This window comes from Gossypium raimondii, chromosome 2 (genome assembly GCF_025698545.1).
Source record: "Gossypium raimondii isolate GPD5lz chromosome 2, ASM2569854v1, whole genome shotgun sequence".
NCBI classification, from domain to species: Eukaryota; Viridiplantae; Streptophyta; class Magnoliopsida; order Malvales; family Malvaceae; genus Gossypium; species Gossypium raimondii.
In genome coordinates, this window is record NC_068566.1 from 31,114,509 (window position 1) to 31,138,919 (window position 24,411).

Genomic DNA, 24,411 nt, shown 5'->3' on the forward strand with positions numbered 1-24,411 from the left:
TAGATAAATATTTAATTTTATCTTTAAGAATTTGAGTAGAAATAAAATCCTAAGTATTGATTTTCACTATTCTTTTGCCATTGAGTAAGATAATAGCTTTTCTTTTTCTTTTTTGGCTTTTACACCACTCTTTGTTTCTATCCCTTTTGTTTTATCATTTTATTTTTATTATCTTTTGTTTAGTTAATTATTACGATTAACTAAACTATATTCTAGCCCAAAGTTGATCAAATCTTGATGTTTGAGTTGTAAGATTTGAAACCATATTTAACCATTTTCATTTGGGTATTCACTTTTTCTCCTGTTCAAGAGTTAGATAAGATCGTCTCATTGTATTACTTTTAGTGTCATTTCATGAAAGATCTCTTGTATGGTATGGTAACGATACACAATTGGTACAATTAATTTGACGTCAAATTATTTTATCGAAGAACAAGTCGGCGTGGTTCGATTGGGAGTGCAGTTGGGTGACAACATGGGGTTAAGTGATCTAACTTAAATGGTTCACGTGGTTGAGATCATTAATTAAAATCGGGTTCTTCTAGTTCGAAAGGCTACCAACGAATTGAATCGTGGAAGCATCTTTCAGGGTTATTCATTAAATAAGGGTTAATCGTTGAACGGTTCCTGCAGTTAATTTACGATTAAGGAAGAATCGGTGGTTGAGGTGTTCTCGATCACTATAACTAGTTTACCGTGAGCAAGAAGACATCCATAGTTTGTGATCAATTATGGGATTGAGACTTACATTGAACTCGATACTGGAACATTTATCAATTGGGTTTATTTTATTTTATTTTATTTTTAATTTTATTTTTAATTATTTAATTTAATATTACATTAATCCCTTTTATTTATTTTACGCTGGACTGCAAGAATTGTGGGCACGAAATTGTCTACGAAGTGCCTTGGTTGTGAGAAATTCAAACATTGCCAAACTCCTTATGGGATTGATCTTACTTATTATATTACAAATTTTTTATTCTATTTTTAGGCATATGATTTATTTTTGGCTGATTCAACACTCATCATTTCCAAATCTTCCTAAATTATTCCATCCTTCCCCCCTAACATCTCCCTTTGGTTCTCTACTTGTCACAGGTGAATTGGCCTCTAAACAACTGTCGCCTTCTCCTCCCTTTCTTTTTCTTGTTAAACATCAATATCAATAATGTTTATAGGGAAAGTAAAAAGAACAGTAAATTGATAATATTTTTATCATAAAACAACAATATTGGTTTTTATAAAAAATATTGGGTTTTAGCGGTGCTAAATTATAGAATGTTTCTATCTCATTAAAAGTTCAAAATTAAGGATGCTTTTATGTACATTGATTATGGCATGTGCTCTAAAATTATATTTTTAAAATTTAAAATATACTTACAGAATAGTTGTCATGATTCTTACATTGTTGTGCAATTTTAAATTTCACTTTGCAAGATACTAAATGAGAGCACTTCAATTCATTTGTGATTTTTTTATTAGAGTGGCAAAATAATTATCCTCAATTTATGTAAAACAATTATAAGTACAATAAAAATATAAATATATGTCTGGTCAATTACAATGTAAAGTCTAACCAATATAAAGCATAGTAGACGAAGAATCGAACGAAACTCATGCATGACATATGCGCATTGTAAACCCATACATCGCAATTACGGATGGTGAAACTTGAACCCAAATACTCATAGACTTAGAACCTCTACATTAACCAACAAACCAAGGCATCAAATTATAGTATTCTTTTTTTTTATAAGAGGTAAAGACAACTGAGATCTTCAAAAAACTTGAGCATTGGGCTCATTGGCTAAGGGTGTTTACCCTATCATCAAGATGTTAGATCAATCCCTAGATATTATTTTTGTGGTTATTTAATAGTGTGGGTGTGTGAGTTGTACCTAGATGATATAAAAATAGATATATTCTAAAAAAAATTGTGTATTACATAAAAAATTTAAAAAATATTATTTATATTATTCTTTAAAGGGTAAAAATACTAAAACAGTCACTTTTGTTTGTCTCAGGTTATATATTAGTCACTTAAGTTATTGTGTTGTAACATTTTAGTCACTAAGCGTTAATTGTCATTAACGGTGTAACGGTAAGTTGACATGGCACGTTAAATCATTACTTCAAATGAAAATTTTAGGTTAAATTATACAATTAGTGTAAGACCCTTAACCTAGTACGGTTGTCGGACCCGAGCTACAGGATGCTACGACAGAAATCAACATATCTAGCATTCATATATACACTTAAACAAACAATATTTCATTTAAACACCTTATTCAAACATATTTCATAGCATTCATATTCAACCCAGGTCTCAAACCGACTTATGAAAGCCTTTAAACCAACCCAAGTACATTAAAGGACTTAACTGTAAACTATGCAAAAAGCATGAAAATTTTAGCAAATAGGGACCACACAGCTGTATGGCCAGGCCATGTGACAGGCTAAGGCCTTATGGAGCTAAGTGACATGGTCGTGTTGAAGAGTCATGTAACAAATTGATGTCGTGTAATATTGAGTCACACGGTTGTGTCACAAGGCCATGTAACTAATTGTGGCTCGGTTGAACTAAATTGTAAAAATTGGTAAACTTTCACAACACTGTGTGGCTGGATTGTGTACCTCACTGAGGCCATGTATCCCAAATATCACCTATATCAAAAAGATCACACGGTCATGCCATATGCTCATATATGACATACGGCCGTGTGTACTTACAAGACCTTTTTCCAACAAGTTACCTAACCCTAAGTTCACTTAGGTCACAAGCAAGCATTAGATCTTCAATCAACTTGTTCAAAAACATCAAAATATATCAAAACACAATCTGAAATCGTCCATCCTAAGCGCCTAACCCATATGCCACAATTGGCACCTTAATTCAACCATGTAGAATCACACATATATGATCATTCATACCACAATTCACATATCTAAACATTCCCACATAATCACCATCAAATACCAATACAACATTAAGCAAAGTTCACCATATAACCAAAACATATTTTCCAATTCATATCAAAACATAACACATACCTGGAAACTTAATATTACATGTCATTTCAAATCACAAACTTTTATTTACACACTTGTAACCAAAATACCTATTTACATGCCACTTATAACCTATTCCAAAATGTTCAAAAATCTACCGAGTCGTTGAACGGATGTGAGCTTCAACTTGATTCCGCCCGACTGCAAAACTTCTAATGATCTACAAGAAAGAAAACAAAGAAAATGTAAGCAACATAGTGCTTAGTAAGTTCGTACGAAATTTAACATAACTTACCCGAGTCTAATATAACTTAAGCATTGAACATACAATTTATACAAGTAAGAAACATGGCATTCTTTGATGATCTATGCAAATCAAAAACCAACAAGGTTAGTTCCTTCACAATATAAACATAAAACATTCCATGCTTATGAATCTTATTTGAGTGAACATACTTGGTACATTTATCACCATTCACTTATAACAAATTATACTACCATTTCTGTTCCGTATGTCCCGTTTTTACCCGATGAACTATAGCGAAATAACGTTGGATACTCGGGATAGAAATGCTCACACGAGCCGTGAAGAATCCATAACAAATGCAGGACCTTAGCCATCGGTAAAACTTCCAAGACCAACACCTGAAATAGTAATAACCCTAATGACATGTCATTTGTATTCTAGTCGTTCAGTACATTCATATGGGACTCATTTGTTATCTGTACCTTCCAGTCATTTAAACATCAACATATTACCATGAACTCAACTATATTCATTTCCTTTTTTAGTCACCAACACCAATTATACTATTCCTTACAATTTGATCCAACCAATATTCAAGATTATTGCACAAAGAAATTCAATCACAATAATACATAAACATATTAAATCACAAAGGCAATAATTAAATCAGCTTATACACTATACGAGCTTACCTAAATTTAATCAGCAACAAACACGACACCAAGTATTACTCAACAATTTTTCCATTTATGCGTTTGTCTACCGATTGATCCGTTTATTAGTCTATAATATAATTTAATTCAATTATCAACTTCAATTATCTTATAGTGTCCAAATAAGTGCACATGACCCTTAAGTAATATTTTACACTCTTACCTTAAATTTTTACCTTTTATTCAAGTTAGTCCCTAAAATCGAAACTTACATATTTTTCACAATTAAACCAAAAAATTAGTGCTAAATTCAATATAGTCTCTTAACACTCCTAATGAACTAAATTTTACAAAATTTTCTTGTTAAATTCAATATTTTATCAATTCAAATTTCTAAACTCAAAACTAACTAAAATTACTTTACAAATAATCATATTTATCAACCAAACTTATAAATCTATCATTTAACCACATAAACATATAAAAGTCATTAATGCAAGTTTCAAAACTTTTAACATTTTATGAAATAGTCACCGTGTTAGCTAGATTAAGCTACAAGAGTCTCAAAAACATAAAATTTACGAAAAACAGACTAAGAAAACACTTACATGCAAGCAAGAAATTGAATCGAACACTCCAAAAAATTTTCAATGTTTTGTCGGTCAAAAATGATAGGATGAAGAAGATGATAATTTTAGTTTATTTTGTTTATGTTAAAACATTTACCTAATTATCAGACTAACCTTAAGTTAAACTTTTAATTTCACTTACCAATAGCCCTTAACCATCCATTATTATTTCTTGTAGTCTAATTACCATATAAAGCCATCCAATCATGCTTCTTTAGTCATTTAGCACATTTAAATTAATAGCGATTAACTTTTTTCAACTTTTATGATTTAGTCATTTTACCTAATTAACCAACCAAACATCAAAATCATTGAACCAAAATTTAGTACGACACTCTAATAGACTCATAAATATTAAATAAGTAATGTTTACTAACTCATTGGTCAAAATTATGGTCTTGAAACCATCATTTTTGACACCACTGAAAAATGGTTGTTACAACTCTCCTCTTAATGAAATTTTTGTCCTCGGGAATCTTACTAGAGAAAAGGTTCGGGTATTTTAGTTTCATAGCTTTTTTGGATTCTAAGGTGGTTTCTTCGATACCATGACGTTGCCACAGATTCTTTACTAAAGTTATTTGTTTGCTTCTTAACTCTTTGTTTTCCCAAGCTTGAATTTTAACTAGTTTTTCACTGTACGTCATATCATACTGTAACTCTATTTCAGCTGGAGAGATCAGTGAAAAGGATCATACATGTATCGTCTCAACATCGACATGTGAAAGAAATTATGTATTTTTCAAGTTCTAATAGCAAAGCCAAATGATAAGCTACCTGCCCTATTCTTTTGAGAATCTCGTACGGACTTATAAATCACAAACTAAGTTTCCCTTTTCGACCAAAATAGATAAGTTTCTTCTAGGACGATACTTTCAGAAATACTTTATCACCAACCTGGAATTTGATGTCTTTCTTCTTAAATCGACGTACGATTTTTGATGGTTTGATGTAGCTTTCAAACAATCTCGTATAACCTTAACTTTTTCTTTGATTTCACGGATCAAATCTATCCTAGAAATATTCCAGTAGAATAGAGTTCTTCACTTTCAACCATATAAATCTTCATACGGGGCCATTTTAAAACTCAATTGGTAATTTTTGTTATAAGCAAAATCAACTAACAGAAAGAAAATTTCCAAGTTACCTTCAAATTCAAGAATGCTACATTGGAGCATATCCTTGAGTATCTGAATTACTCTCTCAAATTGACTGTCAGTTTGTTAATGAAATTTTGTGCTAAAATTCAATTTAGTACCCAGAGCATCGTGTAATTTACTCAAAAATCTAGAGGTAAGTCTCAGATCATAATAAAAAATAATCAACAACGGTACACCATGCAATCTGATGATCTTAGAAACATACAATTCTGCCAACTTCTTGAGTGATAAATTTGTGCGTACAGGGATAAAATGTGTAGATTTTTTTTAATCGATGAACTACAAACCAGATCGCATCTTTCTGTCTAAGCAATAACGACAACCCTGACACAAAATCCATGGTGACTCATTCTCATTTCACTCTAGAATCATAACAGGTTGTAACAATTTTGGCAGAGCCTGATGTTTGGCTTTCACCTGTTGGCATATCAGACATCTCCCTATGAATTCTAAAATGTCACCTTTCATACAAAGGCACCAGTATCGTTGTTTCAAGTCATTGTACATTTTGTTACTACTAGGATAAGTCGAATAAACGCTACAGAGAGCTTCTTACAAAATCTCTTATTTAACTTTAATATTTTTTTATACACATAATCTATCTCGAAAATACAAACTACCATCGTTACCAATACGAAATCTAGTATCTTGAAACCTGTTCCCGTTTATCATTCAACTCAACATCATTTTTCTACACTTCACAGATTTGTTGCAAAAACATTGATTTAGCTTTTAGTTTGGCCAAAATCGAACTGTCACTTTAAAGCATCAGACATGTATTCATGACTCCCAAAGCATATGAGGATTTTTGACTCAAGGCATCCGTAACTATATTGGCTTTCCCCGAGTGATAGTCAATGATCAAATCATAATCTTTCAACAATTTTAGTCATCTACGTTGTCTCAAATTCAGCTCTTTTTGGGACATCAAGTATTTAAAACTTTTGTGGTCAGTAAAGATATGACACTTTTCTTCGTACAAATAATGTCATCAATTTTTTAAGGCGAAACTTGGATAGTTTTTCTAGTGCAGTTTCAACTATCGGGAAGCCACAACTTTACTTTCCTGCATCAAAAAACAACCAGACCATTGAGTTAAGCAATGCTATATATCACAAATTCTTTCTCAAATTTTGGTTGGGCTAGTACGGGAGCTTCTATTAACATCACCTTCAACTGCTTGAAGCTTTACTGACATATTTTGGTCCAGCCAATCCCAAGAAAATTCTTACTTCAGTGATATTTTTTAGAGGTTTCCAACTCAATATAGCGAAAATGTTGCTAGGATCAACTCATATATTGTTTTTCGATACAACATGACCTAGAAACCCTACTTCTCAAAGCTAGAATTCACATTTGTTGAATTTCGCATACAACTATTTCTCACGCAAACAACATAATGCTCAAATGCTAGGCATGCTCAGCCTCATTTCTCGAATTAGTTATTATATTATTGATAAAAATAATAAAAAATTATCTAAATATGACCAAAATATTCTATTTATCATATCCATAAATACAACTGGAGCATTTGTTAATCCAAACGACATAACTAAAAATTCATAATGTCCGTACCTAGTCTAAGAGGCAGTTTTTGGCACATCTATCTCTTTAATTCTGAGCTGATAATATCCTAAACAAAGGTCAATTTTTGAAAACACTTTCACCCCTTTCAATTGATCAAATAAATCATTAATACAGGGCAGTAGATATTTATTCTTAATTGTGACTTTATTCAATTACCGGTAGTGAATACATTGTCTTATTGACCCGTCTTTCTTCTTTACAAATAACACTAGCGAACCCCGAGGACACACACTAGGCCGAACAAAACCTCTGTCAGGCAACTCTTACAATTGTGCTTTAAGTTCTTTTAATTCAGATGGTGCCATTTTATAGGGAGCAATCAATATTGGAGAAGTTCTAGATGCCAATTCAATAGCAAATTCAACCTCCCTGATTGGTGGTAACCTTGGCAATTCTTTTGGGAAAACATCAGCAAATTCATGAACAGGAAGTTCCCGATGCCAATTCAATAGCAAATTCAACCTCCCTGATTGGTAGTAACCCTGGCAATTCTTTTGGGAAAATATCAGCAAATTCATGAACAATCAAAGCTAGCTCATATTTCGATTCTAAAGCTCTGGTATCAAGGATGTAAGTTAAATATGTTTCACACTCTGTTCTAACAAGTTTCTGAGCTGACAAGAAAGAAATAATGTTGGTGACACAATCAAATCTATCCGTTTCCACATTAACCAACTCCCTGTTCTCAGATTTCAATACAATCTGCTTTCTTCTACAATTAACAACAATATCATACAAAGTCAACCAGTCCATGCCGAGAAATGACATCAAAATCATTAAAGGGTAATAGCATCAAATTAGTCAGAAAGTCACAATCCTAAATTCTTAATGGTTAATTCTTACAAATCTTATAAACTAAAACACACTGACCTAGTGGATTAGTTACTTTGACCACATATTCAGTTGACTCTACTAATATTCTCTTATATGTTACTAATGCAGTGCATATATACGAATGAGTTGACCCCAGGTCAATCAAAGCATAAACAGTAGCGTCAAAGAGAGAAAATGTACCAACGATAACACCGGGAGCTGAAGCATTCTTTCGAGTAGGAATAGCGTAAGCCTTAGTAGGAGCTTGTTCGTCAGATCTTAGTGTAGTGTCTTTCATTCCACCTCTACTACCTCCAGTATTACCACTATTTCTTGGTTGTTTTCCTCTCGAAGGAGAAACTATAACAACCCGTTCTTCAGTGGTGTCAGAAATAGTGGTTTCGGGGCCACAAATTCAACGAGTAAGTTCTTAAATATTATTATTAAATATTTACGAGTCAAATATGGTATTAAAATAAATTTTGAATTGACATTTTATGTTATTCGAATGAATAATTAGGTTCAAGTGGTAAGACCCTAAAGTCAAGTGGTTTTAGAAAATGAGGTATGAGACCTCGTTCTATAAATTGAGCCGTAAATATTTTTATAAATATTTACGAGTGTTATTAAGGTTGTATTAAATTTTCGTTAAGAAATTTTAATGTTTAGAAAGTAATTAATTGAAAAGGATTAAATTGTAAAAGATGCAAAGGTTGAATTCTATTAATTAAAGGTGTCTAATAGTTATGAAAAGGTGAACTGTTGGACTTAGTTGGTAATTATACCAATTGAATTGTTGGTGTATGGTTTTGGGTAATTAAAAGCTTGAAATTTGGTTGATTTTAAATGGACAAACTTGTAATTTCATAATTAATTGAAATTAAAAGAAACAAAAGGCTTAAATATTATCATCTTTTTTGTTTCTTCTCTAGAAAAAAAGGCTTAAATATTATCATCTTTTTGGTTTCTTCTCTAACACAACCGAATATCCATGGAAAATTAAGCTAGGTTTCGGCCAAGGTGATTTCTTTATGCATGGTAAGTAATTCTTACTCATTTTTCATGGATTTGATGTTTTTTCTTATCGTATTAGCTTAATTTAGCTGACCCAGAGGGTCAATTTGTAAAGTTTTTGAATTATCATGGATGAATTTGAGATGTTTTTGAAATTTTATGATAGAATCTTAAGCTTGATTGCTAGATAAGACTATTTTGTAAAGTAATTTTTGGTAATTTTAATGTTTAAGTACTAAAATGTGAAATTAGTAAAAGTACAAGGGCTTGATGTGAAATAATAGCAAATATGGGTTGTAGTGAGGTCCCAATAAATTTGGCTAAGCTTGAAATTTTATAAAAATGGTTAATTGCATGTTTTAGGCTCAGGGACTAAATTGAATAAAAATGAAAAGTTAGGGGTAATTTTGTAAAAATGTCAAAAAGAAATAAATTGCATAAAGTGAATTGGTTTGCTATCTAAATTAATAAATTAAATGAAATTATTAATTTAGATCCAGAACGTGTGGAAAATTGATAAGAAGAGGAAATTACCAAATATCTCCTATACTTAGTCATTGCCGTAATTTAGCTAGGTAAGTTCGTATGTTTGAATAACTTTTTAATGTTATTTTGATATATATGTTATTGTGTTATTTATCATGTAAATAAATGATTGAAATCCAATGACGTTACGACGATTATCGAGCCCTATTTGAACCTTAAAAATATATAGGATACAAATGACATGTCATTAGGGTTACCATGTTTCGGGTGCTGGTCCTAAATGTCCTTCCGACGACTGAGGCCCGATATTTGTTACGTATGCTCGTTAGCTTGTGTGAGCAGCATCGTGTAGCTTACATTTCAACCGTTAGCTTGTGTGAGCAGACCCATTTTATGGCTCGAGTGAGCAGCAATGTAAAGGAAAAGGAAAGGAAAGGAAAGGATATATGTTTAGCACACTTCATGTGAGCTTTCCCGCGTATCCGATGTTATTCTAAATGGTTCAACGGGATTAAAAAGGAAAGGAATGGTAAGCATTCAAATGAATTATGTCATGAATCTATGAAAAGGATTAAAATAGAAATATTCAATGAAAGTATACCTATGTTTATGAAATGATGATTTCAAGTGAATTATGTTTTAATCTAGTAACATGTGTTGTTGGTGATGCTTAGGCTTGTACCAAGCTTATGGCTAGATTATATCAGACTTAATCTAAATGATATATATTGAAATGGTAAGTGTCCAAATGGAAATATGTTTATGTTCATGAAAATGTGGTATGAATTAAAAGATATATTTTCTTATGAAGTGGCTTATCATGTGGTTGATTCCAAAAGAGTTATGTATAAATGCACTAACTTGTGTATTGATGATGATGTTTAGTCTTGTGTCAATCTTGTGGTTATGGTTGATGTTTATGCTTATGTCTTGTATTATGCAAATGAAACGGGTAAGAAAAGGTAATGAAACGACAAATTCATAATTGAAATGTAATATGACGATAAAAAGGATTGATAAGTTGAATAACATGTACTTATATGTGAGAAATTTACTTATGTTATGGATGAATTTATCTATGTCATGGATAAATGCAGTAATTCATGAATTGATAATGTTATTTAAGCTTATGCTAAGTAAATAGAATGGTAAGTAAGTAAATGGAATGGTTCATAGTCTCATGAAAAGGTTAATGATTGTGTAATATGTCTTACAAAATCCTATTATGGTAGGAAAAATATTTATATGATGTTGATGGTAATATAGTTTGATAAATCTTGTGGAATTGGTCTAGGTTTATATTTACCCTATAAAGTTTCATTATTGAAATGGAATGTTATGTTTAAAGTTTATAGAAGCTTACTAAGCATTCATTGCTTACATACTTTTCTTTACTTTATGGATTATCAGACGCTCGATCGGTTTGGAAGCTCGTCGAAGATCTATCACACTATCCAACGATTATATCAGTAGTTTTGATGTGTTGGTCAAGGTTATAATGGCATGTATAGGTGCACTTTTGTTTGAATGTTATTTAATGAATTTGGCATGTATATGTTATTTGAATTGATGTACTTTTGGTACTTTTGATGCCTTGTTGGAATGTGTTAAAATGGCTAAGTTTTGATGCATGTTTTAATGGCCAATATGCTATGTGATGGAATAGTTGCAAAATGTTCAAGATAGGCTATGTTTTGAAAAGGTATTGGATTTGATGTGGATGATGGAAATGTGGTATGTTTACATGTTTAGGTAACATATGAATGAATGCATTTGTGGTGCCTTGTATGGCATATTGGTTGTATGGATTTGGTCTTTTGAATTGGTCATTTCATGCATGTTTTGGTAAGGTTTTGAAGCTTTGAAGGAGTGCACAAAATTCTTGTAGGTACATGTTAGGGTTGGTGAGGGAAATAACTTGGTTTTGGCCAATTTTGATGTCCACACAACCTGAGACACGGGCGTGTGACTCAGCCGTGTGTGACACACGGTCATGCAACACGATCGTGCGTCCCCTATAAGTTTTAAGGTTTACAAGTCAAGAAATTACACGGCCTAGAACATGGCCTGGTACACGGGTGTGTGAGCCCATTTCGAGAGTTACACGGCCTGAAACACGAGCATGTGGCTTGGCCTTATGACCCAACTTTGAAAGTTACACGGGCTGAGACACGACAGTCTATCCCTATTTCGAGTGCTACACGGCCTGAGCTACGGGCGTGTGTCTCAGCCGTGTGAGTCACACGGCCTGCCCAGATGGTCGTGTGACCCCTGCGGTTCAAATTTTCTAACTTTTTCCTGAACTTTTCGATTGACTCCAATTTAGTCTCGAATTGTTTCTAATGTTTTTTAGGGCATCGAGGGCTCAATTAAGGGATGATAAGCATGTGAATGAATGATTTGTGCTATGATTATATTAATGTTTGGAAATGTATGTTTTTATGTTATGGTTTTACAGTAATGCTCCGTAACCTTATTCCAGCGACGGATACAGGTTAGGGGTGTTACAGTAATCTCCGATCTCATATTTTAAATTCTGTCTCGATCAGATCTTCCAGGTCAATCTCTGAGGAAATGATCTAGCGAACCACATCTGAAATAAGATCCCTTTTTTAACCTGCACTCTCCAAAATGATTTCTGTTGTAATGTTACATTCAGGCTTGTTAGCATTTTGAGCACTGCCGACATTGGCTACAAAAGTGGCTTGAGGTATAGAATTACTTTTCTTCACTCGATCTCTTACCGAAAATCTAGATGGGATTGAAAAACAATTGTGAGTTTCTTTCATTTTCTTCAAGGGGGAAGAACAAGATTTACCCAAATTTCGTTTACCAGTATCTCGAATCTTTGAATCAAACTTTTTCTTTTCTTTATTGATATCCTCCATCTTCTGAGCTCTTTCAAACAACACAATAAATCTTTCAGTTCGAGAGCCTCCACAAGCAACTGAATTTCTTCGTTCAAGCCTTCTTTAAGCCAAGTACACATGTTGGCTTCTGTTGGAACTATTGCACGAGCATATTTACTGAGTCGGACAAATTTCTTCTTACATTCAACTACTATCCTGTGGCCTTATTTTAACTCGAGGAATTCTTTCCTTTTCTTATCTAAATATCATTGACTGACGTATTTCTTTTGAAACTCAGTCTAGAAGAATTCCCAACTCAATCGGTCTTTCGGTACTACAGTTATCAATGTTGTTCACCACTAATATGCTTCTTTTAGTAATGAAATGACACACCTTAAACAATATTCTAGAGAGGACATCAATTCATCTAATATCCTCAGGGTATTTTCTAACCAATATTCAGCCCTAGTAGGATTATTGTCTACTCTATCATGAAATTCCTCAATCCCACATTTACGAAATTTATCAATAGGAGGCCTATGAACTCGTACCTGATCCAAACCTTGGGGAATAAGGGGTATCAATTGAGGTACAAGAGGCGGTGGAGGTTTCTGAGTCATAAGATTGGCTCGCATAAAGTCTGTAAACCATTTAGTAATCATATGGAAGAAGGCTTTTTGGGCCTCACTTCCTTGCCCCTCAAAGCCGTGCACACTCTGAGCAGCTTCATGTTCCGAGGCCGGAACATTATTTTCAACTTTATTGAAAACAACTCGGTTGGTTTCAGACGACATCTTTTATCTACAAGAAAAACATAATCAACTTGAGCCAAGAGACATCACATTATCACAGGTTATAAGGTGGCATGTATTTCTAAACTCGATACATGTTATGGTCAGTCTGAGAACCGACTAAACCATAGCTCTGATACCACTAAATGTAACACCCTTAACTCTACCCGATCGTCGGACCCGAGCTACAGTATGCTACAATAGAAATTAGAACATCTAATATACGTATATAAACTTAAACATACAATATTTTATATAAACACCTTATTCAAACATATTTCATAGCATTCATGTTTAATTCGGGTTTCAAACCGACTTACAAAAGCCTTTAAACCAACCCAAGTACATGTAAGGACTTAATTGTAAACTATGCAAAAAGCATAAAAATTTCAGCAAATAGGGGTCACACAACCGTGTAGCCAAGCCATGTGACAGGCTGAGGGCGTGTTGGACTAAATTGTAAAACTATGTAAACTTTCACACGGTCGTGGGGTTAGACTGTGTAACTCACTGAAGCCGTGTATCCTAAGTATCACCTATATCAAATAGACCACACGGTCGTGTATCAGGTCGTGTGTACTTACAAGACCTTTTTCTAACATGTTACCCACCCTTAAGTTCACTTAAGTCACAAGCAAGCATTAGATCATCAATCAACCTGTTTAAAAACATCAAAATATACCAAAACACAATCTTAAATCATACATCCTAAGTGCCTAACCAAATATGCCACAATTAGTACCTCAATTTAACCATTTAGAATCACACATATATCATCATTCATACAACAATTCACATATCTACACATTCTCACATAATCACCATGAAATACCAATACAAGATTAAGCAAAGTTCACCATATGACCAAAACGTAATTTGCCAATTCATATCAAAACATAAGACACACCTAGAAACTTAATATTACATGCCATTTCAAATCACAAACTTATTTTTATACACTTGTAACCAAAATACCTATTTATATGCCACTTATAACCTATTCCAAAATGTTCAAAAATCTACCAAGTCGTTGAACGGATAGTGTGAGCTCTGACTTGATTCCAACTGACTGCAAAACTTTCGATGATCTACAAGAAATCAAACGAAGAAAACGTAAGCAACACAATGCTTAGTAAGTTCTTACGAAATTTTACATAACTTACTCGAGTCTAATATAACTTAAGCATTGAACATACAATTTATACAATTAAGAAGCATGGTATTCTTTGATGGCCTATGCAAATCACAAACCAATAAGGTTAGTTTCTTCACAATATAAACATAAAACATTTGCATGCTTATGAATCATATTCAAGTGAACATACTTGGTACATATATCACCATTCACTTATAACAAATTATACTATCATTTTCATTCCATAAGTCTCGTTTTTACCCGATGAACTATAGCAAAACAACGTTGGATAATCAGGATAGAAATGCTCACATAAGTTGTGAATATAATGCTCGCACGAGTTGTGAATATGGGTTTGCTCACACAAGTTGTGGGTCAAGATGATAACATTACAAGATGTTGCTTACACGAGCTGTGAATAATCCACAACAAATGCAATACCTTAACCATCGATAAAACTTCCAAGACCAACACCTAAAACAGTAATAACCCTAATGACATGTCATTCTTATCCTAGTCGTTCACTACATTCATATGGACCTCATTTTATATCCATAACTTCACACCATTTAAACATCAACATATTAACATGAACTCAACTATATTCATTTCCTTTTTTAGTCACCAACACCAATTATACTATTCCCTAGAATTTAATCCAACCAATATTCAAGATTGTAACACAAAGAAATTCAATAACAGTCATACATAAAAATATTAAATCACAAAGGCAATATCAGCTTATACACTATACGTACTTACCTAAATTGGATCTGCAATAAACAGACACCAATGACTATTCAGCAATTTTTCTTTTTCCACGTTTGTCTACCGGTTGATTCATTTCTTAACCTATAATATAATTTAATTCAATTATCAACTGCAATTACCTTATAATGTCAAAATATATGCACATGACCCTTAAGTAATATTTACATTATTACCTTAAACTTATATTTTTATTCAATTTAGTCTCTAAAACTAAAACTTACATATTTTTCACAATTAAACCAAAAACCTAGTGCTGAATTCAATATATTCCCTTAACAGCCCCTAAGTAACTAAATTTTACAAAATTTTCTTGTTAAATTTAATATTTTATCAATTCAATCCCTAAACTCAAAACTAACTAAAATTACTTTACAAAATAATACTATTTATCAACCAAACTCATAAACCTATCATTTAACCACGTAAACATCTAAAAGTCATTAATGACAAGTTTCAAAATCTTTAACAGTTTTCTGAAATAGTCCCCGGGTTAGCTAGATCAAGCTACAACGATCTCAAAAATATAAAATTTACGAAAAATGGACTAAGAAAACACTTACATGCAATGAAGAAATTGAATCGAACACTTCAAGCTTTCTTTCAATGGTTTTTTAGTAAAAAATTATAGGATGAAGAAGATGATATTTTAATTTATTTTGTTATGTTAAAACATTTACCTAATTACCAAACTAACCTTAAGTTAAACTTTTAATTTCTTTAACCAATAGCCTTTAACCGTCCATTATTATTTCTAATGGTATAATTACCATATAAATCCATCCAATCATGCTTCTTTAGTCATTAAACACATTTAAATTAATAGCGATTAAATTAACACATTTAGTCCTTTTTACCTAATTAACCAACCAAACATCAAAATCACTGCACCAAATTTTAATACGACACTGTAATAGACTCATAAATATTAAGTAAATAATATTTACTGACTCACTGGTCAAAATTGTGGTCTCAAAAGCACCGTTTCTAACACCACAGGAAAATGGTTGTTACAATTGGTCCCTATATTTTTTTTTTTCATTTTGAGTAATTTAATTTTTTTTTCTTTTATGTTCTTTGAAATTTCCTTTTTTTCTTTTTTTTTCCATTCTCTTCTCATTCTCTCTTTGTTTTCCTCTCTTCTCCATTTCTTTTAGTGTAGTTTTTCTATGTTTTTCATTTGTTAAAACTAGTCACTATACTTTTATTTTTTAAACAATTTAATTTTTTATTTCATTATTTTTCTTTTGTTCTTCCCTTTTATTTTCTTTTGTCTCATATTCCTCATTGTAGAAATATAATCTTTACCCACCAAATAAATCAAGTCCTTGTGTCTTTCACATGATTCCTAAATTGAATTTTACTCAAAATTGAATATCAACAATTTTTATTCAAATCTCAATTTGAATATAACCTAGTTTTGAAACTAAAATTGGATCTAACTAATCAATATAAAAATCATATCCTTAATCAAATTTAAACATAAATTGAATCTTTATATTCAAAACAAATTTTTTTCCATTTTCAAACTTTTACAAAATTATGTAGATTAATCCTTTCATTTTCTTTTATTTTTTGACGAATAAAATTAAGAAAATGAAAAAATTAATCTAAAACTTCTTGGATATTCCCAAGGAAGCTTGATTGGAAGTCGAGCATGGATGAACCGAAGAGAGAAAATGAGCATGGAACCAAACTGATTTAGGTAAAGTTGAGGGTAAGTTTTGTATGGTGATTATTTTAGTCATTGAGAGTGTAGAGCTCATTTGAAGAATCTGTGAAACAACATAGTTTCGAGAGGACGAGAATGTTGTAGGTAAGATAGATAAGGTGGTCCTAGAGGTTGGTTAAGAGGTTAAGGGAACAGGCTTGAGAAACTTTGTTGAGGGTGGACTAACACAAGTCCCGACTGGCGAGGTCTTCGAGTGAGGCGAGCTTGTGGACTAGGTCATTGACAGATCCAAATTGGTTCATTAAAGTGATGATGAACTATGAGGGTTTGTAATTGTAGGGTGAGAATATGCGAAACTAGTTTTATTTTGGTTTTAGCTTTCGCTTTTTCTTTTTTTCATAAACATAAAAAAAGTTTTAACAAATGGAAAACATAGAAATATTTCGTTAAAAGAGATGGAGAATGGAGGAAAACAGAGGAGAGGTAGAATAGAATGGAAAATAAAGAAAAAAAAAGGAAAGTTAAAAGAATATAAAAGAAAAAAATTAAATTGCTCAAAACGAAAATATGGGGACCAATTGTATAATTTAACCTAAAATTTTTACTTGAAATGATGATTTCATGTGCCATGTTAGCTTACTGTTACACCATTAACGATAATTAACAGTTCAGTGACTAAAATGTTATAACAAGTTAATGTAAGTGACTAAAACATAACATTTCAAACATAAGTGACTAAAATGTAACTTGAAGTAAACAAAAGTGACTATTTTGATAGTTTACCATTCTTTAAATGCTAAATTAAGTTAACCTCTTCGCCCAATGTCAAGAGCATTATGTTACAGGCATGAGAGCCTAGGTTTGATCCCAAGCAACCCCATTCCCCTCCTCCAATTATAAAAAAAATTGAGTTAATTTCATCTATCAACCTACAATTGTGAAATGCATAAAAAGCCATATTTTTAACAAAATAAGTTATGTTATTATGAGGTATTTTTTTCATAAATTTTTTATATAAAATTAAGAAAAACTCACACATAATGATATTTTAACTTGAAACAATAGTTCGAATAGTTCAATAACCATTTTATAACTTTTAAAATTGAGTGACCAAAACATAAATTTACTAATAGTTTAGTGACCGTGAATGTAATTTACCCTATATATATTTTAGTTTTTCCTGTTTAAACTCCATATTTGGTCACCAATATGTAAAATGAAAATATCCAAAAATCCAAAATAATCTGATGATAAAAAGATAAAATTAAATAATTGAGTGAATATTTTATAATTAAATCATAAAAAACATAACTGAATAACTATTAATGTAACTTACCTTATTATTTTACCTTTCGAATCAAAAGCGTTATAAAGGGGAATAGAGATAGATACGTTCAAAATTACAGATTCAAACCTAAACAATTGAAAAATGGAAAGAAAATATGGGTTTAACAGTAAAATCAAACAGCACAAAATACACGGAAAAATTATTAATTAACAGTATAAAAAAGGATAAGGTCGCAAATGGCAACCATAATCACATTACTCAAGCTCATGAAGCAACACACAACAGTAATAATAATATAACAAATGGAAGAAAAAGAAGGGAGAAAGGGAATTTGATGACCACGAAGTTAAAAACAGGAAAGAACCATTAACATCTAAGTGCGCATTACACAGTTGACAAAGATGATCACAAAAAAATGGAAATTTCGCGCTGCAAAAAAAGGATCGAAACTTGTCATGATTTTGTTTTTCATTTCCATTTCTTCATTGAAACCAAGCATGCAAGAGAAACAAAATAAAAACTGATGAACAAGGAAAAACTTATGAAATGTAAAATAAATTAACATGTGCTTCTCCTACTTACACGAAATTACAATAACTTGGTCACCGACTGATCTTCTATTCTCTTCCTTTCTATGGTACCTTTGATGGGTTTTTTTTTTTTTTATATTGATGTTGCTGGTATACCAAACCTAAGCTTATTTTCATCTGCTTCAATTCAATCTATCTTCTCGTTTCCTTTTTGAAACGATATTCCTTTATTCACCAACAAATCAAAGAACTGAAAATTATGATAAGATATAAATGCAAGTGGGATGGGACTGCATGACTTCCAAGAAGTCTGTTTCAGACTTTCAGTATCAGCAAGGCTTTTTTGAAGAAAGAAGGAAAAAAAAAAAAAAACAATGACAAAGATGATCATGATACTGAAATTATTGAAGGCTGAGGGAAGGACTGAGAAGTTGTAGGAGAGAAACAAGGCAGAGATAAGTACATAGGGTACAGTTTCAATGATGGAGCTGCCTGACATGGGCAAAAGTATCCCTCTCTCGATCTCTTCATGGTCCATATATATTCTCACTATAAGGTTAGTCAACCTTATAGATCATAGCCATTAGTCATCCACTGCATGTTGTTGCTATTGCATTTGCATCTCTTGCTCCTCCATCAGCTCCCTCACAATATCTTCTGACTAAATAATCATATGAAATGGTTTTATGATTATCCAAATGCAAAAAGGGGAAATTGAAAATATGGTGATGAGTAAGAAAAGAAAAGAACATAAATTTACCTTCTTTGTAGCTCTACCGTTTCCTTTTCCAAAGAGACTCCCAGGTGAATTTTCTTTGCTTGTCAGTACATCAATAGTGGTTCCAGTTTTATTTTCAGATTGATCATGACTAGGCTGTGGTGCTTCCATAGGAGGATCTAGATGCTGTTGTGATGTTTCTCCTTCAAACCTATTCTGGTCACTGAAGCTACTGGAACCACTTCCAAGTATTTTCTTACGGTAAAGGGCATCGAGTTGGTGAAAATATGGGCAGGTTTTGGCATCCTCGGGGCGTTTCTTATTACTTTCTTTGACCTTTTTGAAGTATTTGTTGATGTTCTCCCATTTTTCCTTGCATCGTTTAGCGCTTCTTTTATAGCCCATCCTGCTCATACCAGCGGAGATTTCTTCCCAAAGAGGACCCTTGGGCCCAGCCTCTTGATATCTGGTTTCAAGCCCACTCCTTAGGTTTATAAGTGCTAGAACCTCGGCTTTAGGCCATCTAGACGATGCAGGCTTAATGCCCTCGCTCCCACCAATTTCCTGTGGTGGCACCTTTTGCTCCGGGATAGCCATTATCACTTCCGAAGGTATAGGCTCCTGCTGTTGATTATGCTTCACAACAAGTTGGGTATTTTGAGCTTGTTGCTGCTGTTGATGGTGCAAATGTGACTTTTGCTGCGGTAACGATGGTGGATGATGTAATGGTGAAGCTGCTGTAGGAATTGGAGTCGGTGGTTGAACAACTGGTGTGGCTGGTTGTGTCGGCGGAGGTGGAACCGAGGGGATAGTACTAACAGTTGTGGGTAACTGTATGGTCTGACCAGTAATCTTCTGCAAAAAGGAAATAATGGCAGCATCCCTAGAAGAAGCAATGGCTCGTTCTTGAGCTATAAGTTCATGTTCGCGGGCCAATCTTGCCATCTCTTGTCTTTTCCAAGCTTCTTCTCTAATCATCCTATCTTGCTCTCTCTTCTCTATGGATTCTAAAAAAGTTTGCTGCAACGCTTCTTGTTTCTGCATCACCTGTTTCATTAAACCCTCAAAGAACTCCATCATCCTCTTCCTGCTACTACTACTACTACCACCCTCTCTTGACGACGACTGCCTTTTACGTTTACGACTACTGCCACCCATGTCCGTCGACGGTTCCCTCCCGATTTCATCTTCATCTTCAAAGCCCTGAGAAGAGGAAGAGCTATTAGAAGAGAAGCTGATTCCAAATGGAGTGGCAGGAGGAGGTGGTGGAGCGGATCCAGGCATGGGTAACATAGACGAGGACATTGGGATAGCAGTTGTTGTAGTAGTAGTAGGTGGAATCCAGACGGAAGAGATGGGCATAGGGATCCCAACCGAAATGGGAGCCACGTCGAGGCTGGCGGAGGTGGCTAGCGTGATGGGTGGTTTTGACAGAGTGGCAGAAGTTGTATTGAGAGCCTCTAGCTCGCTGAAAAACTTGTAACTCTTACCATCTTGACGCCCACCTCGACCATCTTTTGTTCGCTTGTAGTACTTGTGGACGTTCTCGAATTTTTCCTTGCACTTTTTGGCACTCCTTTTGTAACCAAGTTCCGCTAACTTCCTGCCAAACCCAACCTCTTGTTTACTCACATAACACATAATCAAACTCTTTTCTTTTAAAATTAAAAGGAATTTCTCTCGGGATTTTCAAATTCTGGGTTGCTAATTTCAAAAGACGTGAATAATACTACTAGTGGTAAGTAAAAAAATAAAGAGGAATATATATACATGTACATATAATATAAAAATGGAAAAGATAGGATTGGTTAGAGTTCATGCAGCGGATCTGGGCCTTTTCAGCCTTTACTTATTCTTTAATTAATTATAAAAAGAAAAAAGAAGATGCCCCAGCTCGTGAATTGTGATGGAAACAGATAGAAACCATGTGCTTATAGAGAGCAATGCATTGAGGAAATGATTATAAATTTTTTTACTGGAATTTGCTGTAATTTTATTATTTAAGGAACTGAAATTGGGTTTGTTTGATTTACCTGGAAACATCTTCCCAAAGAGGGCCTTTGACGGTGGCATCACGAAAAATACCATCCATATCTGATCTAATCTTCAGAAGTGCAAGAGTCTCTTGACGGGGCCACCTATTGCCACTTGCAACTCCACCAGCTCCCCCTCCTACGCCGCCGCCGTGGTCGCCACCTAGTCGATCCCCTTCATCTCCTTCCTCGGCTAACCTCATCATCAACTCATCGGGATTCCCAATGGCAGCAGCTGGTGGCCTGTAACTTATAGGAGATGCCTCTTCCAACTGCTCCGTTTGTTCGCTCACCATGTGACTGCTACTCGTTGCATCAGTCGTTGGACCACCACCCACCTCCCCATATTGAGATTGGTGCCCTTCGCCTCCGCCGCCTTGCTGCATCTACTTGGAAATCTGTTTTGTTTTATTTTTCTCCCACCAATAATAATCTTTCATTTCCTATGAATGTTGCATGAAGATGGTTCCACTTCCACTTGTTCTTATAAATACCATACACGACAATTCACTTCAATTCACTCACTCACTGTGTTTGCTCTTCCTCCGCCCTCCTCCCCCACACAGCTTCGATGCGAGAGGGGGGAGCCGCTCCGGTGATCGACACGTTGTAATGGGGTCTAACCCAATTAACCAAAAAAAATAAAAACAGAGAAAGTTGGGTGAGAAATTGGGCGATGTTAAATAGATAAGATCGAAGAGAGAAGAGTTAGTGGTGGCCTCTTCGAGAAGGAAAAAAAGAAACGGGAGGGAGGTGAGCTAGCAGCAGTAAAGAAGAAAGAGAGGAAGGGAAGGAGGAAAGGGTATAATCATAATCAACTGAGACTATCGATCTGAAGAAAAATAATAAAAAAGGACAGAATAAAGAAGAAAGAGAGAGAGAGAACAAATGAATGGAGATGACGATTACGAGGATGATGATGATTAAGAGAGAGAGAAAGAGAAATAAAGAGGGGGGGGGGGGGGTGGGGGGAAATGAAAATGAAGATGAAGCTGAAATCATAGAAATGATAAAACAAAAACAAAGGGAGGGATAGATGATGCTTTGTTGTCAGGAGCTTTCTCACTTTGCAGCTAATAATTGTTAAACCCACTTTTGCCTCCCTACATTTCCTCTTACTAAATTATTCTCTCTTTTTTCCCCTTTTAAACAATTTAATTACGCTCTCAATATATGAAATTTAATTGTTTTATTTTTACGCCAAAAATATAATCTTTTACCATTTGTGAGTTGAACCGCGTATTTATGTTAGAAAAATATATTAAGTTTTAGTTGAGTTTGATATTATATTATTATCATTATAATTAAATATAAATTTAATTTTATATTATTTTAATTTAATAATTGGAATTCAATTAAATTGAATTATATACATGATTAAAATTACTCGAGCATAAAATATTAAATAAGCAAATAAAATCATTAAATCTAAATTTATAAGATTTTATATTCTAAATTTGAGTTGTAAAGTTCTTCACTACCATTTTAAAGAAGTATACTTTTTCGTTATTTAATTTGACAAGTTTTTCTGAAGATGTTATCTATTGAATTTCGATTAATAAACCAAAAGTGTAAAAAAATAACTTTTTTAGAATTAAAAGTAAAACAATTAAATTTTAAATTTAAAAAAATATAGGGGCCGACAGTACAATTAGACCAAAATAAAAAGGGGGCCAAAAAAGCTATATCTCAAGTCTGAAAGTCGAGTGTTAGGAATTTCAAATAGTAAAAAAGAAATCTAGTGCCAAAGCCTAACCATCTCTCTCTGCCGCTCCAACTATGTCCTTTTGAAATTGACCTAAATCTAACTCTCTCTTCTTCTTTTTTTAGTTAATCTCTAATTATTATTATTATTATTATTATTATTTTGTGTAATTCTAATTGGGTGTTTAAATGGGGAAAGTATAGAGAAAGAAGAAATTAGAATAAAATACGTAGGTTTGAAAGAAGCAATTAATTGAGGCTTTACATTACCTTTGGTAATACAAGCATGCACGTAGACGTTGGCTACTTATTTGTGTGTTTTACAATTAAAGAAAAAAAGGAAGGAATTTAAATCCCATACTCTACCATGCCTTTTAAAGGCTTAAACCATAGTTAAAGCAATTAAGCAAACAAGTGTCCCCCTTGTGTTGTCACTTTGATATGACTTTGTTTAAACGAACTTGTCGGCCCCCCCTTTCTAAGTTCCATGTGCATTGGGGACCTTTACTTTTGTTGTTATTATTATTATTATTATTTTTTTTTTTTTGAAACAATTATGTAATCAAGTTTAATAATTTTTAAATGTTAATATGAAATAGTAAAATTGAGAGAGCAAACATCTTGGCTTCAATCTCCATTATAGGCTTATAATTTATTGTGTTTATCAAAATATAAAAAAATATAAATATTCTCAAAACAATAGTTTTATTTTGTAAAATAAATGAATTTTGGATTAATGTACATTAGAGTTAAGATTAGAAGTTGGGACTAGGTTGATGGATGACACTAGATCTAATCATGGGTCGAATTAGGTTAATGTAGAATTTTGTCTAAGCCCGATCCATATTAAAAATGTTAAACTCTTGCCTTAAACTCTTGCCTGACCTAGCTCGATCGTAATAATTTTTTTAGATAATTATTTATATAAAAATAAATTTTAAAAATATAATGCATTAAATACACTAAATATATTAAAATAAATATTTTTCAAAAAATTAAAAATGATTAAAAAGTACAGCATGTGATTCAAGCCAGGCTCAAGCAAAAATAACTGTTTGAGGTTTTACCCATTTAGAAAGCGAGCCCTATTTTTGCCTAAACCCTCCTACTTTTTAAGTGGACTTTCGAGCCTAGATAAGTGGCCCATTCCATAATCATATCTAGGGTATACTAACTTAGTCAAAGGCATCTATATCTATCTCAAAACCAACTCAATTAAGAAATTACTTAAAAATAATTTTCCAATAAGAAATTGATATTAATATAATAGTGATTTACGTCTTTTATTATTTTTATGTGAAAGGTTTAAATAAAACAACTAA

At 33.1% G+C, this 24,411-nt stretch overlaps 1 protein-coding gene across 1 annotated transcript; it reads right to left on the bottom strand.

Annotated features, from left to right (window-relative positions):
* Positions 1–18,544: 18,544 nt before the first annotated feature.
* On the bottom strand, positions 18,545–22,362 carry LOC105788131 (trihelix transcription factor GTL1). Its single transcript, XM_012614867.2, has 3 exons — positions 21,386–22,362; positions 19,395–20,955; positions 18,545–19,295 (listed from the first exon to the last, which is right to left on the bottom strand). Exons 1-3 carry the CDS (start codon positions 21,769–21,771, stop codon positions 19,242–19,244), a joined length of 2,001 nt encoding a protein of 666 aa, XP_012470321.1. The 5' UTR covers positions 21,772–22,362; the 3' UTR covers positions 18,545–19,241.
* Positions 22,363–24,411: the final 2,049 nt, after the last annotated feature.

What these genes read in the sequence shown, in the direction of transcription:
- LOC105788131 (XM_012614867.2), bottom strand. Translation starts at nt 21,771, where the DNA reads ATGCAGCAAGGCGGCGGAGGCGAAGGGCACCAATCTCAATATGGGGAG. An exon ending in CTTTGGGAAGATGTTTCCAG is followed by an intron (nt 20,956 to 21,385) that starts GTAAATCAAACA and finishes TGGGTTTGGCAG; the next exon opens with GAAGTTAGCGGAACTTGGTT. An exon ending in ACGGTAGAGCTACAAAGAAG is followed by an intron (nt 19,296 to 19,394) that starts GTAAATTTATGT and finishes ATGATTATTTAG; the next exon opens with TCAGAAGATATTGTGAGGGA.